We start from the raw sequence: 25,101 nt of genomic DNA on the forward strand, positions 1-25,101 counted from the left end.
AATGGATTGATGATCTGACAGAAGACAGTGATTTTATAGATGTATTGTGCTGACGTGTTAGTGAATTAGAAGTTGACTGTGAAAGTAAAGGTTGACGTGGAAAGTATTGTGTTCCCCTGGGCTTTCCACCCTGCGAACCTTCTACGGCCAGTTTGAGCTCGTCTTTAATGACACAATTTCGTACTTGTCCACCGGGAACTGGAGCAATGTGACATTCGTCAACATCCCAGAAATAACCATCCCCTACCTCTACACCTTTCACTTTGTCGCGCCGTTCTCCCCCGTCGCGAGGCAGAAGAAGGGCAGGGAGCATAAATTGTGGGTTTTACTAAAGGGTTAGTCTCTGATTTTTCACATTGGCAGAGAAGAGAAAGGAAGGAAGCCTCAGATAAAATCTTCTTCTTCTTCTAAAACACATTGTTGTAGTTAGCAATGGATAATCAGCAATGGCGTCCCACTCCTCCACCGAATATCTGCCTCACTTACTCCCTCTCCCACTTCCCCTTCTGCCCTGCTCCGCCTTCCCCTTCTGTCCCACTCCGCCTTCCCCACCCTATCACCACCCCCACAAAACCCATCTTTCTTACACCCCCGCCAACCCTAATTTTCATAATTTCTTGAGACTCCGAATCCACAAAAACAACACCCACCTTGTCAATTTCTCTGACGACCAACGCATGTTATAGCTCATTCGCGATCACGGAACCAAACCCTCTCTCCCCCACACTCACATGCCACACCAATCACAACACACTCAAAACACCTTCCATCCACACGACGTTGTTTCGTCCTACAACCCTCACAATGCCCAATACGAAGGAGGAACGTCGTAGTGGCTGACAGTGTCTTTGGCAACGATCGGTGCCGCCGACGACAAATTTGGCCGGGCAGAGGGAGGCACGGTGGCGTTGGTCATGCGGAGGGCAGAGTTGCCGCTAATGAAGGTGGAGAAGAGACATTCGTTTCTGAAAAAGAAAAAAATAAACCTTAGATAAAAGAGGGTTTGGGCCTAGCCTAGAAAATACCAAGTGCACCCCTAAATTCCATCTTTGCACACATTCACTAACACGATAGTATAAATATATCTACAAAATAACACGTCTTCTGTCAGATCATCAATCCTTAACTCTGTTTGCTTCTATTTAACGGAAGGGACGACGTTGATGCAAAATTTACTAAATGAAGACCAATTCGACACTCTTTTAAAAAGAGAGACCTAATTGACACAATCCAGAAAAACTAGAGACAAAATAAGCTATTAAGCCTTAATTAAAAGTTTATAGAGAAATACATGTTAAAAATATGATTATTTAAACTTTTAGTACGCATTTATTACATCATTTATTGTTTAACCCATTAAATTCAAATTAACTTTAACTTCACAACATCTTTAATAGATATTTCCAATTGGTTAAAAAATAGCTTACCCAAATGAAGAAAAAAGAGCATTGGGGGCAAGGGCTCCTCTTTCTCTTGTCTAACATTAACTAAAGTGATCATTATTCTCTCAAAACAATTTTCTCTTTCTATTATATAAAATTGACCAAAACGACCATAATCATAGTCACGATTCAATTCCGTTCAAATTTAATTATTGATTTGTTTAAATTAATTAAATGATTACTTGATTTTGATTGAGATTGATTAATCTCTTCCATGTTTGGACCATCGATTATTTCATTTTGATAAGTATGATCCATTTATACATATAGTACAATATACAGTATAGATTATTTTTAAACCCTAAAAATATCTAAAAACGATAATGTCCTGTACATATGAGTACTTTATATGTAAGAAGATTCTTTAAAAAATCCACGTATTTTTTGAATCACCCCTCATTCGTTCTAGAATGATTTCTTAAATCTTTTTTCTTTTACATTTTAAGAAAATCATTTCAAAACGGAAGAAAGTTCAAAAATAAATAAATTGGTACAAAAAGTTAAATTTAAAGAGATTCGTAATTAGCTTATAACACTATTCTTAACTAAAATTATTCAGATGACAACGAATTAGGTTAGACACTGATAGTGTCTACTCGTTACCTGATTCGCGTGACAAAAAAATTTATTCGTTATTCATCTACTATTCGCATGGGTACTTATTTAAAAAATACTCAAGAGTATTTTAAAATTCACAGGTTACAAATATTTAAAAAAATATATTCTATAAATTTTAAAATAAAATTTAAATAAACTTACAAAAATATATGTAAATATAATATAAATTGAACTAAATATAAATTAAAATTTAATTTTAATTAAATTTAACCTGATAAAATATAAATTAATTTTAATTATAATTAAATTAAATTTAATAAAATATAAATTAAATTTTTATTTTTATTTTTTATGAACAGACAAATAATGTAATACTCACACTCACCTATTTATAAACCGATATTAAAATACATCTTATTTACTATTCACATATAATAAATATAATAAATACTAACGAATACTAACTATCAATCTATCAATTCAATTTTATTCACAAATACATATACCCGTATATTTTTTTCATACCTAATCATATCTAGTTATAGTCAATCACATTAACCCACACACAACTTTATTTCAAAAAGATTTTAAATCTGTCACTACATATTGTTTTTCTTTTTAAATATAATATTAGTATACTTTATTCGTCCATAGAATGAATTACTAATACCGTGGACAACAAACGAAACATCATAACGAATCGATCATCCTATACGTAGCAATAAGCCACCACCATCCTTGATAATTAGTTTCTTACGCAATTCTAATTATAATATTAGTGAAATAAAATTTATAGTCACATCATATTTTTTAAATACGAATACTATAAATTGGTTTATATATTTAAATTTGATTAAATATACTGTTTAAAAAAAATGCTTGAAAGAAAATTTAAATATCATAAACTTAAGAAAAACATATTGACAATAACAATTTAATTGAGACACGTTTTCACATTAACTAACTTTTGACAATAACAAAATAATAATGGTAATAAGGTAACATGGTGAGACTTTGGAATTACCAATCTCGTTAAAAAAAACTCTCATTGGAAAGTCGAGAAGGGAGAAATCGACTTTCATAGTGCCTAAAATTAGTACCTTCCGATGTGGTATTTGCAGAATTTATAAAAAAGAAAAAAACAGTATTAGTGTAAGAAAAAAGAAAAAACCTAGACAAACCGTATTTATAAAACCTTGACATGCTGGGTCATGTCTTCAATTTTGTCTTCCACATTGTTTTCTTCTGTTTTGCTTCTTTTTTTTTTCCTTTTTTTATTTCAACCAAGTCACATATCACGAGTAATGAATCTATCGCCTTTTGCTTTTGGTCTTGGAGATCCTTGATTTGGTTGCTTCATGAGGGGGTTTCCAGATTATATCCTCAAGATTGCTACAAAAGTTCTTATAAAACTGCAACAATATGGAGTGCATCTTTCGTCATAAATCAAAAGTAAAAGCAATCGACATGGGTAAAACTGGGGTTTTCAAAAACATACCTTGAGGTATTCACCAGTATCTCCAGCTGCTTTCTGAATGTCCACCATGTAAAATGTGGGAGCCACTTCGAAAATCTTCAAGTAGATAAATAAGAATTATTCTTTTAGCCATAATATCATGGAGCAGTCGAAATTCTGGGAGAGGGATAGAAACTTACTTCCATGATGACCGAAAAATACGATGTTTTATTTGCTGAAACACCCTCTACCCTCATCTGAAAATTCATACAAATATCACTTCAGATGATGACCAACTTTGTCTCATGTAAAAAATGACATCGGATGATAAAAAGATTTGAAAACTGTATGTGAATGGAGAAAATTATGATGCAAAAGAAACCAGAGTAACAAAAGCAGTGAAAGCAAGTAAATCAAACATGTAACTGTAAATAGACCTTGTAGTTGCGAATATGTGTTTTAAATCCCATTGATTGTGCCACGACTTCCATACTTGATAAAACCACCTTTGCTGGCTTTTGAGTGACAAAGCGGGTTTGGTACTTTACAGAGTCCTGCAAGGATATTAGAGCGACAAATCAAATATCTTAAAGCTAATCATGGAAAATATTTAAGAAAATTAGACCTTTAAATGACAGAACATTGTAAGTGAGTGTTGTCATATATTTTATATCACAGGGACCCCTGTACATGGTAAAGATTACATATATAGTTTACTTCAGGATAGTACATGGGGCTGTTATTTGACCATTTAGATATGATTACTGACCGAGCCACATCGCGACGCAATGTAAGAATTAAATACCTGTCCACGATCAAAGATTGTTCCAAGATTTAAACCTTGAGAGAGAATTATCAAATCAAATGCATTAAGAATTAAGGGACCCATGTCCTCGTTATCACATTGTTGATCAGCCCTCTGTTCCTTCAGCGATAAAATAATCAGTAAGCAAGCAAAACATGGAAGATAATTAGTAGACGAATGCCACAAGAGATAACAGGCCTATTTCACTGAAGAGAAGGGACACCAATTGTATAAAATGACAACTTAATTTGCATTATGTTCAACTATATTGAACTCAATTATACCAGTAATGAAATGGCTTTTCCAGGAATAAGATAATTCAAAATATCTTTTACTAATATTAGTATTGTTTATGGTTCTTTGATATGCTTGTTTATCAAATAGAATTGTGGAGTGATCAACACGGCACTCATTATATATGATTCTGATGTAGGGCAGGAACCAGAAGTGCTTTTCTTGGCAAATTACTCGCCTGATAAACAATCCTAAAGTGCTACTCCGTCTCATGTTTTAAATATTCTCCAAATAAAGGAAATATTAAGTTCACTACAGTTATCAAAAGCATCACAAATGTCAAATCTGAGAATATATCCACATACCGAGTATAACCAAAACTCGGATAAGATTATCCTATTCTAATTTAGAATGAATAATCCAAAAAAAGAATAAAGTCCCCTGCCTAATAATGATAACAAATACTTCAAAGTCAAAACCCTAATTTTAAAATTAAAATCCTGAAACAGTGTGTTCAATCTATCTCAGATTCATTCTAACAATATGAAATTGAATAGGTAGACCAGAAAATGGAGGCAGATTAGCTCAAACACCAGATATTTTTTACACACACATATAGCTGATAACCGTGTGAGCACACACACTCAGATGTAAAATACCTCGGTTTCATCAAAAGCAGCATTTATATCATCAAGATTTACATCTTCATACTCAAGAAGACTGACAGGAACGTAGCTCCTCTGAAACCATTCATCATTTCTTATCTGTTCAATGGTTATACGCTGCAAACATGCATCCAAACAAGAGAAGGAAACTAGTCAGAAAGAATGAGGATGAAGAAGTAATATTTAAATCTATAAAAAAAACTGGTATCAGTACATCATTACACATGAACAAAAATGAGGTCCAATTCATATAATGGAAAAAATCCCTGAGCTTCAAATATAATTCGTGCTAGTTAAATTCTTCGTCCATAAATGTGGAGCCAGTATTGGAAACAATGATCAAGAACTACAGGATGAAGCACAGTTTAATTCAAGTTTAGCAGGATGAAATACAGAACATATGTGCTCCACAGGTACAATTTAGGTACGATAATAACTATCAACATTTTATAAGTAATTCAAGTGTGAAGGATATTTTTCCGTAAGTTTCATTAAGATTTGTCATACCACATCAAAAGAATGTGCTATATTATTTTATTTTATTGATCTTGATAGAGAAATAAAACCATTAACGAGCTCAGCATAAAAACTTAAGTATTGAGGGAAGTTGGTATCTGGCACTCCCATTTTCCAAATTAAATTAAATTTCAGCACAAAGCAAACCAGCTATGCATGTCCAGCCTAAAGGGCTCATTCTGTTAGGGGACATGTTATGGGACTAGACTCTCCAACCACTTCTGTATGAAGTACAAAATCTTTTACAGCAGGCAACTCAATTTACGTATTAAATACAAGAATTTAGCAGGTGTATCAATATCAGTTGTAGCATGTTTTGCTCTTATTATTTTTCTCCATTTCGATATCGAAACAAATATATATATAAAGAATTTAATATTCAGTTGTAGCATGTTTTGCTCTTATTATTTTTCTCCATTTCGATATCGAAACAAATATTTCAAGTTTCTTTTGCAGTTTCGATGGCAGTTATTGATACACCTGCTAAATTCTTGTATTTAATACGTAAATTCTAAAGCAAAAATGTTCACATAGTTCCCAATCATGAACCAGAACTATATGCCATCACACACTCTTAAGTTTTTTTAGATATCTTTGTATCACAACATATCATCAAAAGACCCAAGTCATTTTCTGATTCTATGGCCATAGAGCATTAATTTTAAATTGGCTGAAAAAGGTTGTGCCTCAACTCCTGTTGTGTAATGCAAATACTTACAGTTTCAGGATTTGGGTCCAAAATTCTATTTATCAAGATTTTTGCTCCCACAGGAAACCATGGAGGGCATGAAAATTCTGCTCTCTCAATCTGAAAGAAAGAAACAAAAAAATAACAATGAAAAATTATCAACATTAATAACAATCCAAATTCCACTTTGATGAAAACAATCTACACTAGCAACGCAACCCTCAGATAATGCAATATTTCTTGAGCCTTTCAACACAGAATAGAGGAGTGCTAACACGAGAACTCATAGCTTGCCAGAACAACAACCTGCATCTATTGAGAGATGCAAGAGACTACTGATGAAAACTTCCATTTCCAATTCTCTGTCATTCCGAGTCAATTTGCTACTTTGGACACTCTTTCACAAAAAAATGGATAAATTTTGACCCCATAACTGCAATTTTTTTACTACTTATTATCATGTCAAATGGCTCATAAATAATAATTGATGCATTTCTATATATGCAAGATAAATATTTTTATTTGCAATGCAATATATAATACAGTAACTATTTATTTGACATGCTTAAATTCATGCCTTACTATATAAGGTGGTTAGATCAAGCTCATCAAAGGGAAGATATCCAGCCAGTAGGACATAGAGGATAACCCCACAGGACCAAACATCTGCCACAGCACCGTTGTAACCCTTATGACTGAGTACCTAAATCCACAAAGTCAAAAGAAAAAATGAAGATGTCAGCATTAGAATAGTCAGTATTTTGCATTTGCGGATCAATGAAAACTAGTATTTACCTCAGGAGCTACATAGTTTGGGGTCCCACAAGTAGTTCGAAGGATACTCACTCCCTGTGAGAATGTTCAATAAGTTTGAGGCCCTTCGGTATCGTTGTATCTTACATGAATCAAAATCATATATAAAAAACTACTTTTGCAACAAGCTCACCTGTTCAGGCAATGCACTCAAACCAAAATCGGAAATCTTTATATTTCCCAGAGAATCAAGTAAGAGATTTTCAGGCTGCACAAGGCAAAGAATAAAATTAGAAGAAGTCGTGATAAGGATAACAGACAAATTTTCATATCTCACTCAATGCAAACCTTTAAATCTCTGTGATAAACTCCCTTACTGTGGCAATAATCTACACCATCAATAAGCTGTTGAAAATATTTTCTAGAATCAGCTTCACTAAGACGACCATGGTGTATCTGCACAATTATATTATTCATCATGAACATCGCTAATATCTTGAATGGTGATTAGTAAAACCTACAATAAAAGGTTTCATCTTGAGATACTCACAATTTTATCGAACAATTCACCACCCGTGATGAACTCCAGTATGATGTAAATCTTAGTACGGGTCGCAAGAACCTGAAGAAAACCATATTTTTCAGCATAACAAAGTGCCTGAGAGTGGCGACAAAACAAGAAAAACATCAACAATGGCTTATCAGAGAAAATATTGAGTTAGCATGTCTATTCTTTTAGAAAAGCTCTCATTAACGTAAGTAAGATTCTCAAAATATACTTCCACAACTGTTCCTCACTCCAATTTCCAAACAATAACAAATAAAACATAAATCCGTGACTCAGGTTTTCTTTTTACTTGCTCGAAAATACTTCTGAAACCTTAATTGACACCAGATTCCATAATTCAATCATGATTCCAAATTGGATGACAACTTTGAAAAGAACCGAAACAGACCCTTAATTACAAAAACAGAAAGGAATTATCACATGCCTCGTACAGGCGAACAACATAAGGATGCCTAACAAGCTTCATAATGGAAATCTCCCTCTTGATCTGCACAATAATAGAAACAAACCGATAATGAAACATTTTTCAGCGAAAGGAAAGTTAAGCTTATAAATTAATCGAGAGTGGTACCTGGTCGACCATCTTGTGCTTGATGATGGCGCTGCGGTCGAGCACTTTCATGGCCACGCTCTCTCCAGTTTCTGTGTTCTGAGCGAATTTCACCTTCGCAAAAGTTCCCTCCCCAATCGTCCTCCCAATCTCATACTTCCCCACTTTCCTCAGCACCATCTCTCTCTCTTTCTCACTGCACCAATCTCAGCTTTTGCATTGCACACTCTTCAAACCCCAAAAGCGTTTCACGAATCAAACGTTAATCACAAGCTTCGCACTTTTCCAATTTTTAACTTAATATTTATTACTTTATTAAGTTCCTTCTTAGCAAGAAATTAGAAATACTGAAAGAGACCAACCTCACTCTTTGAAATTAAACAAAAAGTAAATAGAAACGGAAAGAGAGTATGACAATGAAGGAAGGTTTATTGGTTGGTTGGTCATAAAAAGGGTAGTCGTTTCGGGAAATCGGAGATTTTTCTCAAATGGAAATAGGAGAAAAGAAAATTAGTGTGTGGAAAGAGAAAATGAAGAAGGAAATTTGAAAAGAAGTGAAAAAATGTTTGAATTTTTTTTTTAAATTTTTGTTTGTGATTAGAGACGGAGAAAGCATGGTGGACTTATGACAAAGCGGTGAGTAAGCAAAAGGGTGAGAGGGAATGATTGTGTGTGGCGCGGACGATGGAAAATGAAAGAATTGCCGAATAAAGTATTTTGGGGAGCAGTTTCCGTAGACACGGGTGTAGGTGATTACCCCACCTCGTCCAATTATTAAGTGTGGTTACCGGCACTAAACCTAGTTTTTCGGCTCGTTCACACAGTTCATCGTTTCTTTGCAAGTGACGTCACACACTCGAGTGGGAATTGCAATTTGAATTGCCAACTTACTTAGACGTTCTTTTAGGTTTAATGGTGTCTTTTTTTCCTCAAAAATATCAATCAGGTCCTCTACTTATTGGATGTTTCAATTAAATTTTTATTTTTCAAAAATTGAAACAAAGTCATTAAATTGAATAAACATCGTTATATTGCAGTTTTGAATGACGTGGCAAGGATTAAGTTAATCTAACATTGATTTTTGTTTTTTATAAATAAAAAAAATTGAGAAAAGTTAATTAAAATGAATTGTTTATGAAAATTAGGGATTAAAGAAATATGAATACTTTCTCAAATTAAGGTTCTTTTGGAATCTGAGTTCGTCCAGATCCCACAAGTGGATCACTACCGCCGTCGTGCCTTCGTTCCAACAATCCTCCCTTCCTCCGCCGTCTCGTCCCCCACTGTTACCCTTCGACGACTGTTGAATCGGAAGCGCTAATGCCAAACTATTCGACGACGCCAGTACCGACGCCGCGAGAGTTACCGTTATTTGACCGTTCGCTCTCGGAGAAGACACCGGGATCCGCTCACTGACGACAGATGCTACTGGATCTCTTCTCATCATCCATATCCTTCGTTTTTATTTTCATTTATTGAAAAGAAATTTGAGTGAAATTGGTTTGGAACCTTTTTGGGGGTTTCATTGACGGGAAGGAGTGAGTTGACGGTGACTAGCGACATGTGCTTGAAGAAACTATCAACAATGGCTTCTTTTATGTGTTCCCTTTACTAGCCGAAGGCTCATCCAAAAACTCTGCAAATTGTTGAATGCACAATTGCAAAGCAACTTTCTATTGACGAAACCACTTTGACTCTACAAACTAAATTTTCAGATTTAGGTGTTGATTCTCTTGAAACTGTGAGGCCTCAAATTCTAGCACTGTTATTAGTTGTATCTTACATGAAAGATAAATTAGTATTAATCTTACATATGTTCTGATATACCTAAATTTAAATAGATTGAAATCATGAGTATTTTGGAAGAAAAGTTTGATATTTTTATTGGAATTATATGTAAGTTTATCCAATATGATTTGTTTTGAGATAAAATCTCGATATTTTTCTACTCGAGAAGGCAGCACCACCGTATGGGAAGAGGCAACACCGCCGCCAATGTCCGTTGCCAGCACCGCCGTCAACGCCAGTCCACCGCCAATGAACTCTTACCGCGAGCATCAACTTCCTCTTTCACCATTAATGAACGTTTGATTAACCTTACAATTCTCGAGAAAAATCTCTAATCCCTACATAAACAATTCAATTTAATTATTTTTTCTTAATTTCTTTAATAAATAACAAATAAAGGATCTAGTTGAAATTCTGAAGGAAAGGAAGAAACCTATCAAAACATTAAACTTTCTTTTTATTACAATAATGTTTGCATTTAGTTTATGAAAAATAATCCCGTTTTCTACTTTATTTTTAAGAAACGTGAATATATATTCTTGTCTAAAGGATCAATTTGGCTCGTTTAAGCCAATTTGATATTAATTCGCTAAAAAGGGACTGGTCTGGCTCGAGGGTTTGTGGTTTGTATTTTTTTTTTTCTACCGTCATTGAAATTTTTTTATTTTTACATTCTGATGATGTCGAGCTGCCAAGCTCATGTTAGGTTGAAAATGTTTATCAGAGACTATAGTCAGAACTATTTCAAATCAAAGTTTAATAACTAAAATTTATCAAAGTTTTTTAAATTTAAGGCATTTCAGTTTTACTATCATAATTAATAACAAAATTTATTATATCAAACATTCTTGAAAGACTTAAACGTAAATAAATAAATCTTTCATTAACTCGTTCGCTTACAAATTTTATGCCAAAACCAGTGAACAAATTTACTTTAATGCTTGATATTTAATCCTTAATATTATAATAAATCAATTTCCTTTAGGGTGTGTTGGTTTTGAAAGATGAATTTGGGAAAGAGAAAGTGGACAAATTTAAGAATATTTGAGAATAAATTGATTGGTGTAGTTTTTAAGGGATTTAAAAGTGAATAAAAGTTTATTTGAAAGAAAAGTTTATAAAAATTAATGTAAAATTTAATCTATATAACAGATAAAAAATGTAATTTAATGGATAGACAAAAATTATATTATTATTATTTGCATTTGTTAAGTAAATGAACATAGATATGAGAGGCATTTAATTATTTCATTGACAATCATTGCAAATCCAAGTTAAGATTCAGGGATGCACATATGTTGTAATTCCTCATCTTGATTACTCGCTTTTAATCACAAAAATGAAGGTGATAAATCTCACAAATCGCTCATCACCAATTAGCATAAATAATACATTTCATGTAAACGAATACAACCTTATAGTTAACGAATGCTCGGTAAAAGAAAAAAAGTTAATAGAAACTAACTCATGTAAAATCAAAGTTTGTGAAAAAAATTAAAATATGTAAAAAATTATTACACTCTTAAACTTTTTTTAAAAATATAATGAAAAATAAATTTGAAAACAAATATTAACTTTTAGGATTTTTTTTATATATGCTCACAAAGGAACACATTGTCATAATACATTTTTTTTTCTTGTTTATTTAATTTTTATCACATCTCAATCTCTAAAATTAAATTCAATAATTTTTTCGAAAAAATAAATGTTATTTGTATACTATATTACAGTGCTGTCAAAATGGGTTAGAACTCACAGGTCAACTTGGCTCATCACGAGTTTAAGCAGGGTTGGGTTTGAAAAAACTGAAATTTTTTTATACGAGTCAATTTTTAACCCAGCTCATTTAGAACACGGTTCACCATGATTGAACCCGAGGTGAACTGGGTTGAATCACCAACCCATTTAGTTTAATTTAATTATTTATTATTTTGTGTTTTAATATTATTAGTTAGCATTTTTTTATTGTATTGTAAATGAGAATAAAGAAAAAATGTTTAAAGAGCGCAAAATATTATAAATTTATTAATCATATAAATGGATAAGTGACACAAATTATTAATATTATAAAATTATTTATTCATTTTTTGGGTTTGCTTTTGAATTATATTTAAGTTGTATGTTAATTTGTTATTTTGAATTGTTTTTAGAGTTTAACATTATTTTAGAGTGAAATTATTTAAATTTGAATTAAAAAAAATTGTAATTTTTTGGATTTAAAAAAAACTTATAATCAAGTGAGTCAATCCATTTAACTTACATCAACCGGGTCAAATGATCATTTTGTCAACATTATATTTTAAGTTGAATATTGTAATTTAAAAATATAATTTATAGATTAAAAATTGTATTTGTCGTAGTGTACAGTAGTTCTTAAAAGGTATAATACTTATTTTGGTCCCAATTTTGGTTGGGAATGTTCGAAATGGTCACAATTTTGTTTTGCTGTTTAATGTAGTTCTAAAGAATGTAATTTGTGTTCAATTTGGTCTTTTTTGCAAACGCCGTTTAAATCGTTAACGACCAGATGTCCAGATGTGCAATTACAGAGTGAAATGTCATGTATTGGCTTACGTGGAGTGCTTTGTGGAGTTGTGAGTTTGATTTATTATTTTCTAAATTGTATTTCTTTTATCAGGGTTGTTCTTTTGAAAAATAAATTAAAGGTATTTAGTTGTAAAGTTTTGGTCGTGGTTTGGGAGGGAAATCTGCGATTTTGGGAAGAACAGGTTTGGGAGAGAATACCAGTTATGTGTTGTTCGAATTGGAAGCATTCATCTTTGGGAAAATCAGGTTTGCGTTCGTAATCTTTGCTTTTTGGCATTCATATCTATCATTTTTGTTCAACACTGTAAAAGCTGGAAAATTCTTGGTTTGTGAGTGTTAGATTTTGGAAAAGTTAATTTTTTTTTAACATTTGTGTAAATTGTTTAGGGCATTATTGCGTGTAACGAATTATAATTGGTTGTGTGGAGGTCATTATCGCTTTTTTGTCTTTGGTTTTGGTTTCCCATACCTGTTAGCAGCTACTTTTAGTGTTTATATAGTGGTCCCATGCCCATAAAGTTCATTTTGTAGGCTTGCGTTTGGGATGTCTGAGGAGAGGTTTAATGTTGTGGTCCACCATAGTGGGACCCTAGTAAATGATTTTCCTTTTGAATATATTGGTGGGGAAATGACATATTGGAGTGTGGACCCTGACAAATGAAGTTATTTCGAAGTGGTAGATGCTATTAAGGAATTGGGGTATATTAAAGTGACTCACATATTTTATTGCGTTAAAAATATTCTGCATAAGTTGATTGATGACAGAGGTGCAATGAACATGGTAAACGTTGCTAAGTATTTTGGGGAAGTTCACCTGTTTGTGGTCCACGATGTGGATGATGAGCCAGAGGTGGTTGAAAATGAAGTAAGTGAACAAGTTCTTTTGCTCTGTCATGGAAGTTTAGACAGTGGAGAAGATAGCCATGTAGGTGGGGATGAGGATGAAGTGGAGGTGCAGGGTTTGAATGAAGTGGAGGTGCAAGGTTTGAATGAAGTGGAGGTGCATGGTTTGGATGAAGTGGAGGGTTTGGATGAAGTGGAGGTACGGGGTTTGGATGATGAAGTGGAGGTGCATGGTTTGGATGATGAAGTACAGGGAAAGGAGGAGGAAGTAAAGGTGGAGGATGAACAACAGGTGCAGAGGGAGGAAGAAATAGAGGCGGAGGACATGGATGAACAGCACATGCATGTGGAGGAAGAAGTACACGTTGAAGATTTTACTTCAAGTGTGTATAATGATGCAGGGGAGGTGCATGGTGATGAAGGACAAGGGCATGAAGGACAACAGATGTTGATGAAGGAGAAGGGGATGAAGGACTAGTGGATGTTGATGTAAATGTTGATGAAGTACTTTTGGACGATATAGAAGAGGCTATATCATTGGAAGTTAATGAAAATGAAGAAAGTGGAAGTGAGGATGCAGATGATATTGCACATAGCCAGAAAAATCCATATAACAAGGAGTTGTCTGATGATGAGTGGGACTCAGATTTTTTGGCCACTCCAGAAGAAAGTGGAAGTGAGGATGCAGGTGATGAAAGACAAAGTTGTGGTCCATTTGGGACATTTGTTATGCAAAAGAGTATGTATGAATACAAGTGGGAAGTGGGAACAAAGTTTAGGGATAAAAATGAGTTTATGGATGTTGTTAGAAGTTATGCAGTCCATGGTGGGAGGAATTTGAAGTTTATTAAGAATGATAACAGAAGGGTACGAGTGAGATGTTTGGGTGCCCAAAAAAGTTGTCCATGGATGGCTTATTGTGGGTATTTGGAAGGATGTAGGACATGGCAATTGAGAAATTTTTTTGGATAATCATACTTGCAGTAGGCAATTCAACATTAAAATGATGAATTCTAAGTGGTTGAGTGAGACATTAGATAATTCACTACATGAAAATCCGAATTTGAAGATAAATGAAATACGCTCAAAAGCTTTGAGGAAATGGAATACTAATGTCACAATTTCTAAAGCTCGTAAGGCAAAGATAATTGCATCTTGCAAAATTGAAGGTAGTTATAAAAATCAGTTCAAAAGAATATATGACTATGCACATGAATTATTGAGATGTAACCCTGGATCAACAGTAAAAGTTAAAGTAGATAGTGACAATGGTGAGACAACATTTCAGAGGTTCTACGTTTGTTTGAAAGCTTGCAAGGTTAACTTCCTCTCTTGTAGGCCATTTATTGGTTTGGATGGATGTTTTTTGAAAGGAAAGTATAAGGGAGAGTTATTAACAACTATTGGTAGAGATCCTAATGACCAGATGTTACCTCTGGCATATGCAATTTGTCGTCAACTTGGACATAACAGAAATAATTTCCCATTACGTCCTCAACATGAAGTAGACCTACCAGAGGCATCTCAACCACCACCCTAACCACCAACTGAGGAAATGACACAACAATCTGAAGCACCTCCACAACCAACAAGGAATCCAGAGAAGAACAAACTCATACAAGAAGAAGGGACAAGTTACCAATTAAAAAACCATGTGCTTTATAATGTTATAATGTTGTTGTACTTTTGTTTTGTTCGAATTGGTTACTTGTGTGCTAAACATTTGGAAATGGCACTAGATATGTTTTGATGTACTTTACAATTTAAATCCTTACATGTAACCATGACCTTTGTTTATTTTATGCAAAGATATCGTTTTTATGCTTTATTTAATTGCAAAGATATTGTTGTTTATTGCTTTATGGACACATCAATCATCATCGTAGGGACCATATTTGCAAATAATTAACGGAAATGGGGACTAAATTGAACAATTAATTACTAACACAAATTTCATTCCTTCATTCATTACAAAAGACATAGGCACAACCTTAACATCACAACAGTTCAACTCCATTGACCTAAAAACACTACATTCAACCAGATTGGGACCACCTAAAACATAACATCAGTTGAACCAAAATACACACAACATATCATCCTAAAAACACACAGAACATAGCTATGTTCTAACAATACCAACCACTGCTACTAATAATTGGATCCTTTTCTTCAAAGCTTTGACTGTGTTTTCCAGATCATAAATCTTTCTCCTTTGCCTCCCAATAATAACATCCCTTTCATCAACATTTTCTTCATTGCACCACTTGAAATAGTTGCAACACATCACATTACTAGCTCCACTCTGTTATTCATGAACAACAAAAACTTTAAACACAATGTTAATTACTATCACATAAACAACATAGGGGTTATTCATATTACCTTGTAGTTACGACAACCCCAAAAATATATTCCCGCATTCTTTGAAGTTCTAGCCATTTTTACTACTGTCATCTCACCACAATTGCAAATGGGGATTATCCCTAGCCCCATTGAACCACCACCATGTGAACAATGATAACTTCGGTGTCCCAAACTATTGCAACAAGAAAAAGAAGATTGGGAAGCAGACATGGCTCATTAACCACCAAGATTGGGAAGAAGATTGGATAACATCCAACGTCATTGTGGCTTTCAAAGAACAAAAGTAAAAACCCTAATTTGGTTTCATAAAATAAAATTTAAAAAATAATAAATCCAACTTACAACGTCACAAAAGACTCCACGTAAGCCAATACATGACATTTCACTCTGTAATTGCACATTTGGACATCTAGCCATTAGCGATTTAAAAGACCTTTGCAAAAAGGACCAAATTGAATACAAATTACATTCTTTAGTACTACATCAAACAACAAAAAAATATTAGAACCATTTCAAACATTCCGAACCAAAATTGGGACAAAAACAAGTATTATACCTTAGTTAAATAGATAACGTTAGAAATTGATATGAGGGTTTACCAAAAGAGGAAAACATTGTCTGAACCTGCATTGCATAAACAAGGCAACCCGGTTAGGGTTCAAGGACTGAAGTGACCGGAATTTGAAGCATAGAACTGGTGATTTATGTGTTTCAGATTTATGAAGTATTGTACTTGTTAGTGACAGTAACAATTGAACAATCAGCAATGGCGAAAGCAGTGATCGGAGAAGAAACCCGACTCAAATTGGCGGAGGATCGCCTCAGCCAATCCGCACTTCCATCGGAGGCACATTCTCCAATGCCATCTCTGTCACACTCTCACTCTCCCAAATACCTATCTAACTAACTACCACCTCCGATTTTACTTTCAGGTGGGTCTTCTAATCGGCAAGTTCAGCTCCGCTTTGGGCCGCGCCTTCATCTTTGATTTGGTTCCCACCCCACTCAACGATTCCGGTGAGCCCGCCTGTGCCCTCATCGAGCCCGACAAGAAGAAGGGTCCAAAGCCCAAATCCAAATCCGAGCCCGCCGATTCCTCTTCCCTGTTCATCGACAAGGACTGGGTCGCCGAACATGCACGCCAGGTTTCTAGAATGCTCGTCGGTGGCATGAAGGTCGTGGGCCTATACGTTTGGGTTAGCGATGCCGCGTTCAAGAATTCTACCATGATGCTTTGCCAAGTATGTTAGCAATTGGTCACTACTTAATCCATTCGTATTTGACTTCGTGATTAACTATGTATGTGTTGTCTTGTAGACAGTGAAGGGTGTTGCTGACGCAGCGCGGGGTTTGGAGGGTGATTGGGATGAGAGACTGCTTCTTCATATTTGTTATAGTCCTAGAAGGTAACCCTAATACTAATAATTGTTCCATTTTGTATTATTATTTTAGTTTATGATGTGATGCTCGAATGTTGTTATTAGTGTAGGTGGAGTTGTAGAAACTGTTCATTGTCTTCGAATATTACATCAAGTAGTTTGCGACCTTGTGATTTTAAAATGGGGAAGGTCTTAACTTCCCTACAGACGTACAAGTGCATTTACAACTTCAACATTAGGTAACTTCCCGGAAATTTGTGAAATTCATAGATTATCGGCTGAATCTGTTGGTAATTTGAGTAATTGGATATGGTGTATTCTGTTGTGTCCTGCAAGGTTACCCATTCTACGTGACAGTGAATCGAAGTTTCAGACATTGAGTGACGTTCTTCGTCATGTTATATCTGTTCATGCCAAAGAGCTTACAGGTGCAAAGGCCTTGATTGACGGTAAATTGGTAACTACTCGATTACCTGTTTTTCTCGTCAGCCTATTACTTCTAATTTCAGGCTACTGTTTATGTTTAGTGAACTTTATTCAGAAGTAAGAAGCAATTTGGTTCCCCATTTAGTGAAAAAACTTCAGTTTCTATAAGTAGCAGAATTTAATTCCCTGCTTGTACTGTGTTTGCCTCCCACAATATTGTTTTCATTGCAGTACAGCGGCTCTCAGCACCGGATATTACATGGTTTAAGATAGTTTCTGTATCAGAGTTTGTTTGAGTTGGACATTGAATTAATGTAAAATTTGATGTTGGTGTCCTAAAAATTCCTTGATGAAATACTGAAACTGTATTCTGCTTGACTGTTGATGGTGAAGTCATATGAAAGCTTTTATAATTAGATTATGGACAAGTATTCTCATTTGCTTCATTATTTATGTTGAGAATCTTACATCAGCTAAAAATATGGTCAAATTATAATGTATAAGTGAGTGCAAATCTCATCTTTCAAACTTATTTTATGAGATTGAGTTAGGCTTAAAATTCATTTTTCTAATATGATAGCATAGTTTATCCTAGCAAGGTTTATTGGGTTATCGTGTGTCATCCACTATTAGACCATGTGCACATATTTAGTCTCATGCTTGAGATGTTACAAGGGGATGTGCTGGACATCTTACATCAACTAGAGATATGATTAAATTATAGTATATAAATTAGAATAAATCTCACATTTCAAACTGGTCTTATGAGGTTGATTTAAATTTGAAATCTACTTTTTAAGAATTTGTTATGATGTAGGATTTAGAAGTTGATTCTTGACTCGCTTTTTTTTAATAGTATGTTACTAGATCTATGGTATCTAGAACAAATTATGTTAATAAATGTTGAAGATATTCATAACCAGAGCATGACTACAATACTTTAGCTGATATATTTTTGGACAAGTGTATCATCAGTGCTGCCCATGCAGTTTGATATTCACGCTCTCTTAATATAAGCTGTTACAGTAACAATGCAATTTGTTAGAGATATACGAATTCTTTTTTAGTGGCACAACAGTGGTAGAGTATTAGAAAACCAATCGGTGGAATGATAGAGTACATTTAAATTATAACATCATATTTACCTTCAGACTAACACAAGTAGAAAACCCATGGGGGCACGCTCAAGATTTGCCAAACAAGCCAAAAAATTAATTGAAATGTGATAATGACAAGTACATAAGCCTAGAGGGGTCAAAATAGGTTCAAACCCATGAGGCAACCCAACTCTTCATGGGTTTGAGACAGTCGGGTTAAAAAGAATATAGTTTTTTTTTTAAATATGGGTCAAACTGAATCCCATTTACTTAACTCGTGGGTTAAAGAGATTTGAGTCAAGTTAAAGGTGGATTGACTTGTAACCTACTAACAACAACTCTTTATCGTTTTTTTCATCTTTATTTTATTATAATTGTTTACTACTTCTAATTATGTAGGTTAATCTTAGGTGTTTTCAAGACTTGAAAGTTGTTGAATTGTGTTTGAGTGGTTTGGATGATTAATTTATTCGTTTGTCCAATTATATATGCTGATACTTTGATTTTTCATATATTATCTTTATAATATCACTTTCTAATTGTAGTTAATACTTGGTGAAATAAGTGAAAAATTTGATTGTACTATTATAAATAGGTGGATCAAGTCAATTTACTTTGACTGTATGCAATAAATATATGAAACAAGTCAGAGGAACAAAACATACTTAATTGAGTCAATCCACTAGTTTGTGGTGAACATAATATACAAAATCTTTGACTCACTAACAAGTGAATCAAGTTAAGTTGATTCGTTTTTACCTTAACTAGTGGTGAACTTATGTGAGCCATTTTGACTCACTTTCACACCTTTACGTAAGTGCTTGGGAAATCAATCCTCAAAAGCTAGCTATTAAGGGGTAAGAACCAAACAATATAATATTCCATTGAGTATCTCATACTACTTAATGTGGGACGTAGGCACCCACAATACCCAAGTCCCTATTGTATCAGCTTCTAGATGGTATTGAGTTAAATGTACCGTTATCTTTGGTAGAGTGTCATACAACTATCTTAGTTAAAATCATTTGTATTGATCTTGCTGAGCGCAACTGTCTTAAATAAAGGACTTAGTGGAGGTTTGATAATTGTTGAGCACAACTGATTTTTCAAACAGGAATTTCAGTATATCAGATATACCTTCTAGGCTATTGATTACCTTGATTTTCAAATGCAGGCAACAGGATATGGTGTCTTGAATATATTTCATATGAATTCCATGTTGCTTATTGCTCAAGTGTGCAGTTCTATTCTATGATGTTTGGTAATTCTGTAGAGAATGAGATGGACTAAAGTTTTTGTTGGATATAGTGAAAACTATGTATGAGATTAATCTTCTTTGTGTTGAATATACACATAAAATACTTTATTTATAATAGAAGAAATATGAACAAAGTTCAAAATGCAAATAAGAAATAATAACAAACTAACTAAAGATAAAAGATAAAAATAATATATCTAACAGTTTCATTTTATCTAAGACGGTCATATTACCATAATGTTTGTCTACCTAAAATGCTATCCAGAGCTTACATTTAGGTTAAGCCATATCTTAAAATTGCTGTTTGTGACATGAAATCTATTTGGACAAATTTTCCTGGAAACACTTCTTGGAGAGAAAAATAGAAGGAAAAAAAATGAAATCAACTTCTTTATAAGTTATAATTAGTGACTAAAATTAGTTTGTGCTTAAGCTAATTTGTAGAAGGTCATATCTAAATTTTTATTTTTAACATGTGCAGAAACTAATTTTAGCTTATGAAGAAATTCATGTCATTTTTTTTTTCTTATTTTTCTCTTTTAGAAGTCCTTATGAAAGAGTCTGTCCTGAAAGGCTCATAGCCTTATACTACTTGTGTTTTGGGTTTATTGCCCCAATCTATTTTTTTATCACAATTTGTAGAAAATCCTTATGATATCATTATTTATAAGAAATTCATTTCTATTTTTAGGTTGTTGAGAGTGAGTCATATTCATCTGATGGTGTGCATGAAGTCGAATTGCTTCTACCATTTCTGAACAATAGATCTATTGAAGGTATGTTTGCCTTCGGCGCTTTCATATAAATATTCTTATTATTATTGTTATTCTTATTTTGTTGTTTTAAAATTTCATTTTCTAATATTGACAGTTAATATTTTGTAAAGCATGCAGCCAAGGAGATGTTGTTGGTCTTCTTTCATTTAGTGGTATGATATGTTCTTTTGCATATCTAAATTCAAAAGAGCCAACTTCACAAGCCGTCACTAATATAAAGGTGAGTCAATAATTATATATATTCATTCTGTTCATGATTTTATGATCAAACTTGTCCTTTTTTTCAAGGGTTGTCTTAGGTTGAAAATTGTTTGGAAACCTCTACCCTAAAATATGATTTGTTGATCCCCCAGTTCTTGTGTGTAATAAATAAAATTAAACTCCCCCCACCATTATCTTTTCGTGGTTGTCTTGTATTGTCATGGATTACAATTCTGTGTGTAGGGAGATATCATTAAGAGTCTGCAAAGTAGATTGGATATAATCTGTGATGAGGTAGATGCTGACTCTGGTAACAATCATGATGAAGCAAGACATGAAATATCGGTTGAAAAGCCTATTCCCCAACTAGTGTTACCCACATTGAGGTAGGTAACTTGTAATAATGGTACAGTACTCATTCCAGTGCATGAAGCTTCTGCCTTGTGGAGGATTTGGGTAGGGTAGATGTATACTCTTAGTTCCTGAAGTTCACAGGGGAGTCTGATTTGTCACTTAAGCAGATTTTTATTTCACAATGATTTTCTTGGTTTTTTTCTTTTTGTGATCCAGATGACAAGGTTCAATTAATTCCATTGGTGGTTTGAAATGATTACAGTGTGTGGGCTATTAATTTGTATTCGGTTTTTGTTACAAAGAGGTCTATAGCCTAGTGGGGGGAGAGGGAGGGTAGTTTGAGCAGTGGAAAAGTAGCTTAATTGGGATTTGAAGCTGGGAACAAGCACTCACTCAATGGATTTTATGCCACATTGACACTTAAATGAATCATCCATTATCATTTTCTGTATATTGATTGTTAAAGTTTACGTTGATACATACATAGAGAGTAAATCCGTGACCTAGATGTGTATAATCTGAAACTCATTCTAGATTTTGCCACCATAAACATCTAAAAGTAATAATCATGTCAATACATAGATTAAATTGATACATTTTTTGTTATTTTGGCTTCTATGCTTTGGTTTGTTTGATTAATTAAACCTATCATATGTTTTTTTTGGCAGAAAAGGATGTAGTCTTCCATTTCCTAGAAGAGTCTTTGCACCTTGGTTAGCAGGGGTGTATGTGTGTGATTATTTGCAGCCTTCTGAAACTGTCGAGGTTGGTTCCATTTCTGTAGGGAAATAATAGATTTTGTGTCTATTTATTTCCATGCGTGATTTTGTTTGAAGACCAACTATTCATTATGGTATTGTTGCAGAAAAAAATGTTATTTGCTTAAGAATTTTGAACTGATCCTTAAACATGTGCATAAAGAGACATTGTTGTCTTGTCAATATCAATAATTTAGTGATTCTGGAATATTTCTGTCAGAAATAAAGCACCAGGTCATACATTGAACAACTGTCTAATTAATAAGGTATAACCTGGTGCTTTGCACATAAAGAATGCATGTATTTGTGTACACGCTTGAATTGAGGAGTATGCATTACATGATTTTATGTTCCGATAACAACATAATCGCAGAAGGCAAAGAAATATGATAATGACTTTACTTGCTATGTTCTTATGAACTTGTTCTTTTATTTTAATTTTTCTTTGTTACTACTATTTCTTAAATATTAGTCCTCACTTGTGATTTTCATTCTATAGGTTTTTAAGGACCATTGCATGGAGTTATTATCCATGAAAGCTCCAATGGATGTCTCTACAATTTTGGAGCCAGAAAAAGAAGTCCTATCTTTCAAAACTAAATCTTTCTATGATCTGGCAATGCCCTCCAATTCAGAAATTCATCTCATGGAAAACAAGAGCAAACATGATGGTGGAGGAGAGAGTTCAAATAGTAAAAGTGCGAAGCCTGGCCACATTAATGCTGTCGCGGCTGGTCTTATCCTTCTCTTATCTGTGTTAATTGGTTTTGTGCTGTTCTTTCTGAAGGGTTGAGGGTTTTATTCTAGGATTCTCTCTCCATGGTCACACATTGGCTTAATTTATAAAATTGCACAGCAGCTGACAACAATTTACACTTGGAAATCATACAAAATAATTATTTATCGTCTAAGGCCAATAGGGTTTTGATTCTCTTCATATGGGATCAATTCAGAACCTAATCTCGGTTCTAGAGTGAGAAAATTATAAGTTGCACATTTTATTAAGAAACATCTCAAATTAGTTTGCTTGAATATTTTAAATATAATTTAAATGACAGTTTTGTTCTTTGTTTTAGAAATAAAGACAGGTCAGTTCTCCTGCATAGCTTTGATAGATTGAATGTTGACATGCCCAAAACATTGACATGTTCCTCAAATGTCAATTTAGTTTCATGTGACGTAATGATTTCACATTACAAGTTTTAAAGAGATTAAAACTGAACTTTACATATTTATTCAAGTACATTAAAATTTTTGTATGTTTAGAGATGCGAAATGGGATATTATACATTTAAAGAGGTTAAAATTGGATTTTTACATTTCATAGATCTTGAAATATTGGTACTTATCTTTCTCACTTTTCTTAAATAAGAGGAGATTATTATTTTTTTTTGAAAATTTTTTAGAGACTAAGAAACTTTCGATACCAATTTTTGTATCAACTAATTTTGACTTTCAAGTATAAGGAGAATATAAAATAAATAAGTTAAAACATTAAGTTAAAACATTAAGTTGTGTTTTATTCATTATAAAGACATGTAATTTCTTAATATAAAAATAAAAAAATTATACTTTTAACATTGTCATTTTTGCTAGCAAGAAATTAAGATTAAGATATCATATCAATCTTGTTAAAATTTATCTTAAAAAGAAAAAATAATATCCTCAAATTGATGTAGATTATTAAGATATAAAGTTGAAACCAATTTGAAAAAGGAAAATAAAAAAACTACCATTCTCATCTGTACATATGTTTCATATAAGAGTGGTGAATCTACAGTGGAGGAGATGATAACAAAGGTGAAGACTGGTGGCAGAAAAAGGAAGAAGACGAAGACTGCTGACAGAAAAAGTGAGAAGATGAAGATTGATTCTCCGCGTTCTGTATACGAGGACTTGATGAAAGAAATTCAGTTGAAGCTACCTACGAAATCTGTGTTATGTTGCAAATGCTTATCCAAGTCATGGTTCTCTCTAATCTCCGATCCCCAATTTGCAAGAAGACATTTTGACGCTGCAATTGCACCCACCTACAAGCTTTTAAATGTAGTTAACAATTCTGAAGCTTATTGTGTAGACATAGAATCAGCACTTTGTGACGATTCCTAGCATACACTGTCCAATTTTACTGTTCCTTCATGGTTTGACCGGTATGAAAACTACTTATCCCTGGCAGGTTCTTGTAGGGGATTTCTTCTCTTACAATTTTTGTTCCATGATTTTGTGCAGTGGAATCCGTCATCTGGTATACAGAAAGAAATTCACCATGACACTTAGGCACATGATCTATCTGGAATGGGTTATGACCCAATGGATGATGATGACATTGTGGTGGTGATGGTAACCCTAGGAATTTACGGTGCGTTGGTTCATTGTTTCTCTTTGAGAACACATTGTTGGACTTCTGTTGAGTGTGGTCTTCTGTAAGTTCTACATAAGTTTGAACTCAGAAATGGACATCTTAGAAATATAGTTATTGCAGTTGATGTGAAAGATATCTCAACAGAAAAGAGAGAAGATTAATGCTCAGAGAGAATAATAGAATTCTAGAGGAAAACAGAATTTTGTTGTATATTCGCTGTCTTTCCAATCATTAGTGTACCTCTATATAACAGCATACATACTACACGAAAAAGTAAAAATGGCAAAAGGAATAAAGTTAGTTATGATCCTAAATCCTTCTAGAACCATAATACTGCCAAATCATCAATTAGTCACGTAGTCGTTGAGGTGTGTGGGTTTCCTTCTGATTCTTTTGGGTAATTCTCCTCTGTCCACGTTTTCTTGATCCTGTGTTGGGCCTTGAGGTTCTTCATCAGTAATGGGCCTAACATCTCCTCCCTCTTGAAGAGGCACCTTGTCCTCAAGGTGAAATTGAGCCTGGATTTGGGACCAAAGTTCCCAGCTAGCCTCTTCAAGAGGTAATCCCTGCCAGTGTATGAGTACCAATTGTTGGGGGTTGTCTTGATCCTCAGACATCTTCCAATCCAGAATAGTTGCAGGGATAAGGATGGGTTGGCTGTCCACAATATCTGGAGGAAGGTTCAGGGGCGATGGTGAGGGAGTTGGCCC

General features: G+C 33.8%; 3 protein-coding genes across 7 annotated transcripts; 1 reads left to right on the forward strand and 2 right to left on the reverse strand.

Moving 5' to 3' along the window:
• Positions 1 to 3,014: 3,014 nt before the first annotated feature.
• Positions 3,015 to 8,915, reverse strand: LOC108331714 (CBL-interacting serine/threonine-protein kinase 8). 5 transcript variants are annotated; one of them, XM_017566597.2, is made up of 14 exons: positions 8,257 to 8,910; positions 8,110 to 8,172; positions 7,668 to 7,775; positions 7,466 to 7,573; positions 7,311 to 7,385; positions 7,160 to 7,213; positions 6,942 to 7,067; positions 6,395 to 6,484; positions 5,155 to 5,277; positions 4,262 to 4,375; positions 3,894 to 4,010; positions 3,657 to 3,713; positions 3,499 to 3,573; positions 3,015 to 3,412 (listed from the first exon to the last, which is right to left on the reverse strand). In XM_017566597.2, exons 1-14 carry the CDS (start codon positions 8,413 to 8,415, stop codon positions 3,311 to 3,313), a joined length of 1,371 nt encoding a protein of 456 aa, XP_017422086.1. In that variant the 5' UTR covers positions 8,416 to 8,910; the 3' UTR covers positions 3,015 to 3,310. The 5 variants fall into 5 exon arrangements, 4 of the variants coding, with proteins under 4 accessions (XP_017422086.1, XP_017422085.1, XP_017422087.1 ...); XM_017566596.2 differs by having other exon boundaries at positions 4,262 to 4,381; positions 8,257 to 8,909; XM_017566598.2 differs by having other exon boundaries at positions 4,262 to 4,381; positions 7,668 to 7,739; positions 8,257 to 8,907.
• A 6,462-nt stretch (positions 8,916 to 15,377) lies between these two features.
• LOC128196095 (uncharacterized) lies at positions 15,378 to 16,062 on the reverse strand. The gene is made up of 2 exons (XM_052875762.1): positions 15,799 to 16,062; positions 15,378 to 15,718 (listed from the first exon to the last, which is right to left on the reverse strand). The coding sequence occupies exons 1-2, from the start codon at positions 15,988 to 15,990 to the stop codon at positions 15,536 to 15,538; spliced, it is 375 nt and encodes a 124-aa protein (XP_052731722.1). The 5' UTR covers positions 15,991 to 16,062; the 3' UTR covers positions 15,378 to 15,535.
• A 295-nt stretch (positions 16,063 to 16,357) lies between these two features.
• On the forward strand, positions 16,358 to 23,112 carry LOC108330475 (uncharacterized). The gene is made up of 10 exons (XM_052875763.1): positions 16,358 to 16,627; positions 16,713 to 17,021; positions 17,098 to 17,186; positions 17,270 to 17,398; positions 17,496 to 17,616; positions 20,632 to 20,716; positions 20,827 to 20,936; positions 21,161 to 21,303; positions 21,940 to 22,036; positions 22,529 to 23,112. The coding sequence occupies exons 1-10, from the start codon at positions 16,547 to 16,549 to the stop codon at positions 22,820 to 22,822; spliced, it is 1,458 nt and encodes a 485-aa protein (XP_052731723.1). The 5' UTR covers positions 16,358 to 16,546; the 3' UTR covers positions 22,823 to 23,112.
• The last annotated feature ends 1,989 nt before the right edge of the window (positions 23,113 to 25,101 follow it).

Source organism: Vigna angularis, chromosome 4 (genome assembly GCF_016808095.1).
Source record: "Vigna angularis cultivar LongXiaoDou No.4 chromosome 4, ASM1680809v1, whole genome shotgun sequence".
Lineage (NCBI taxonomy): Eukaryota > Viridiplantae > Streptophyta > Magnoliopsida > Fabales > Fabaceae > Vigna > Vigna angularis.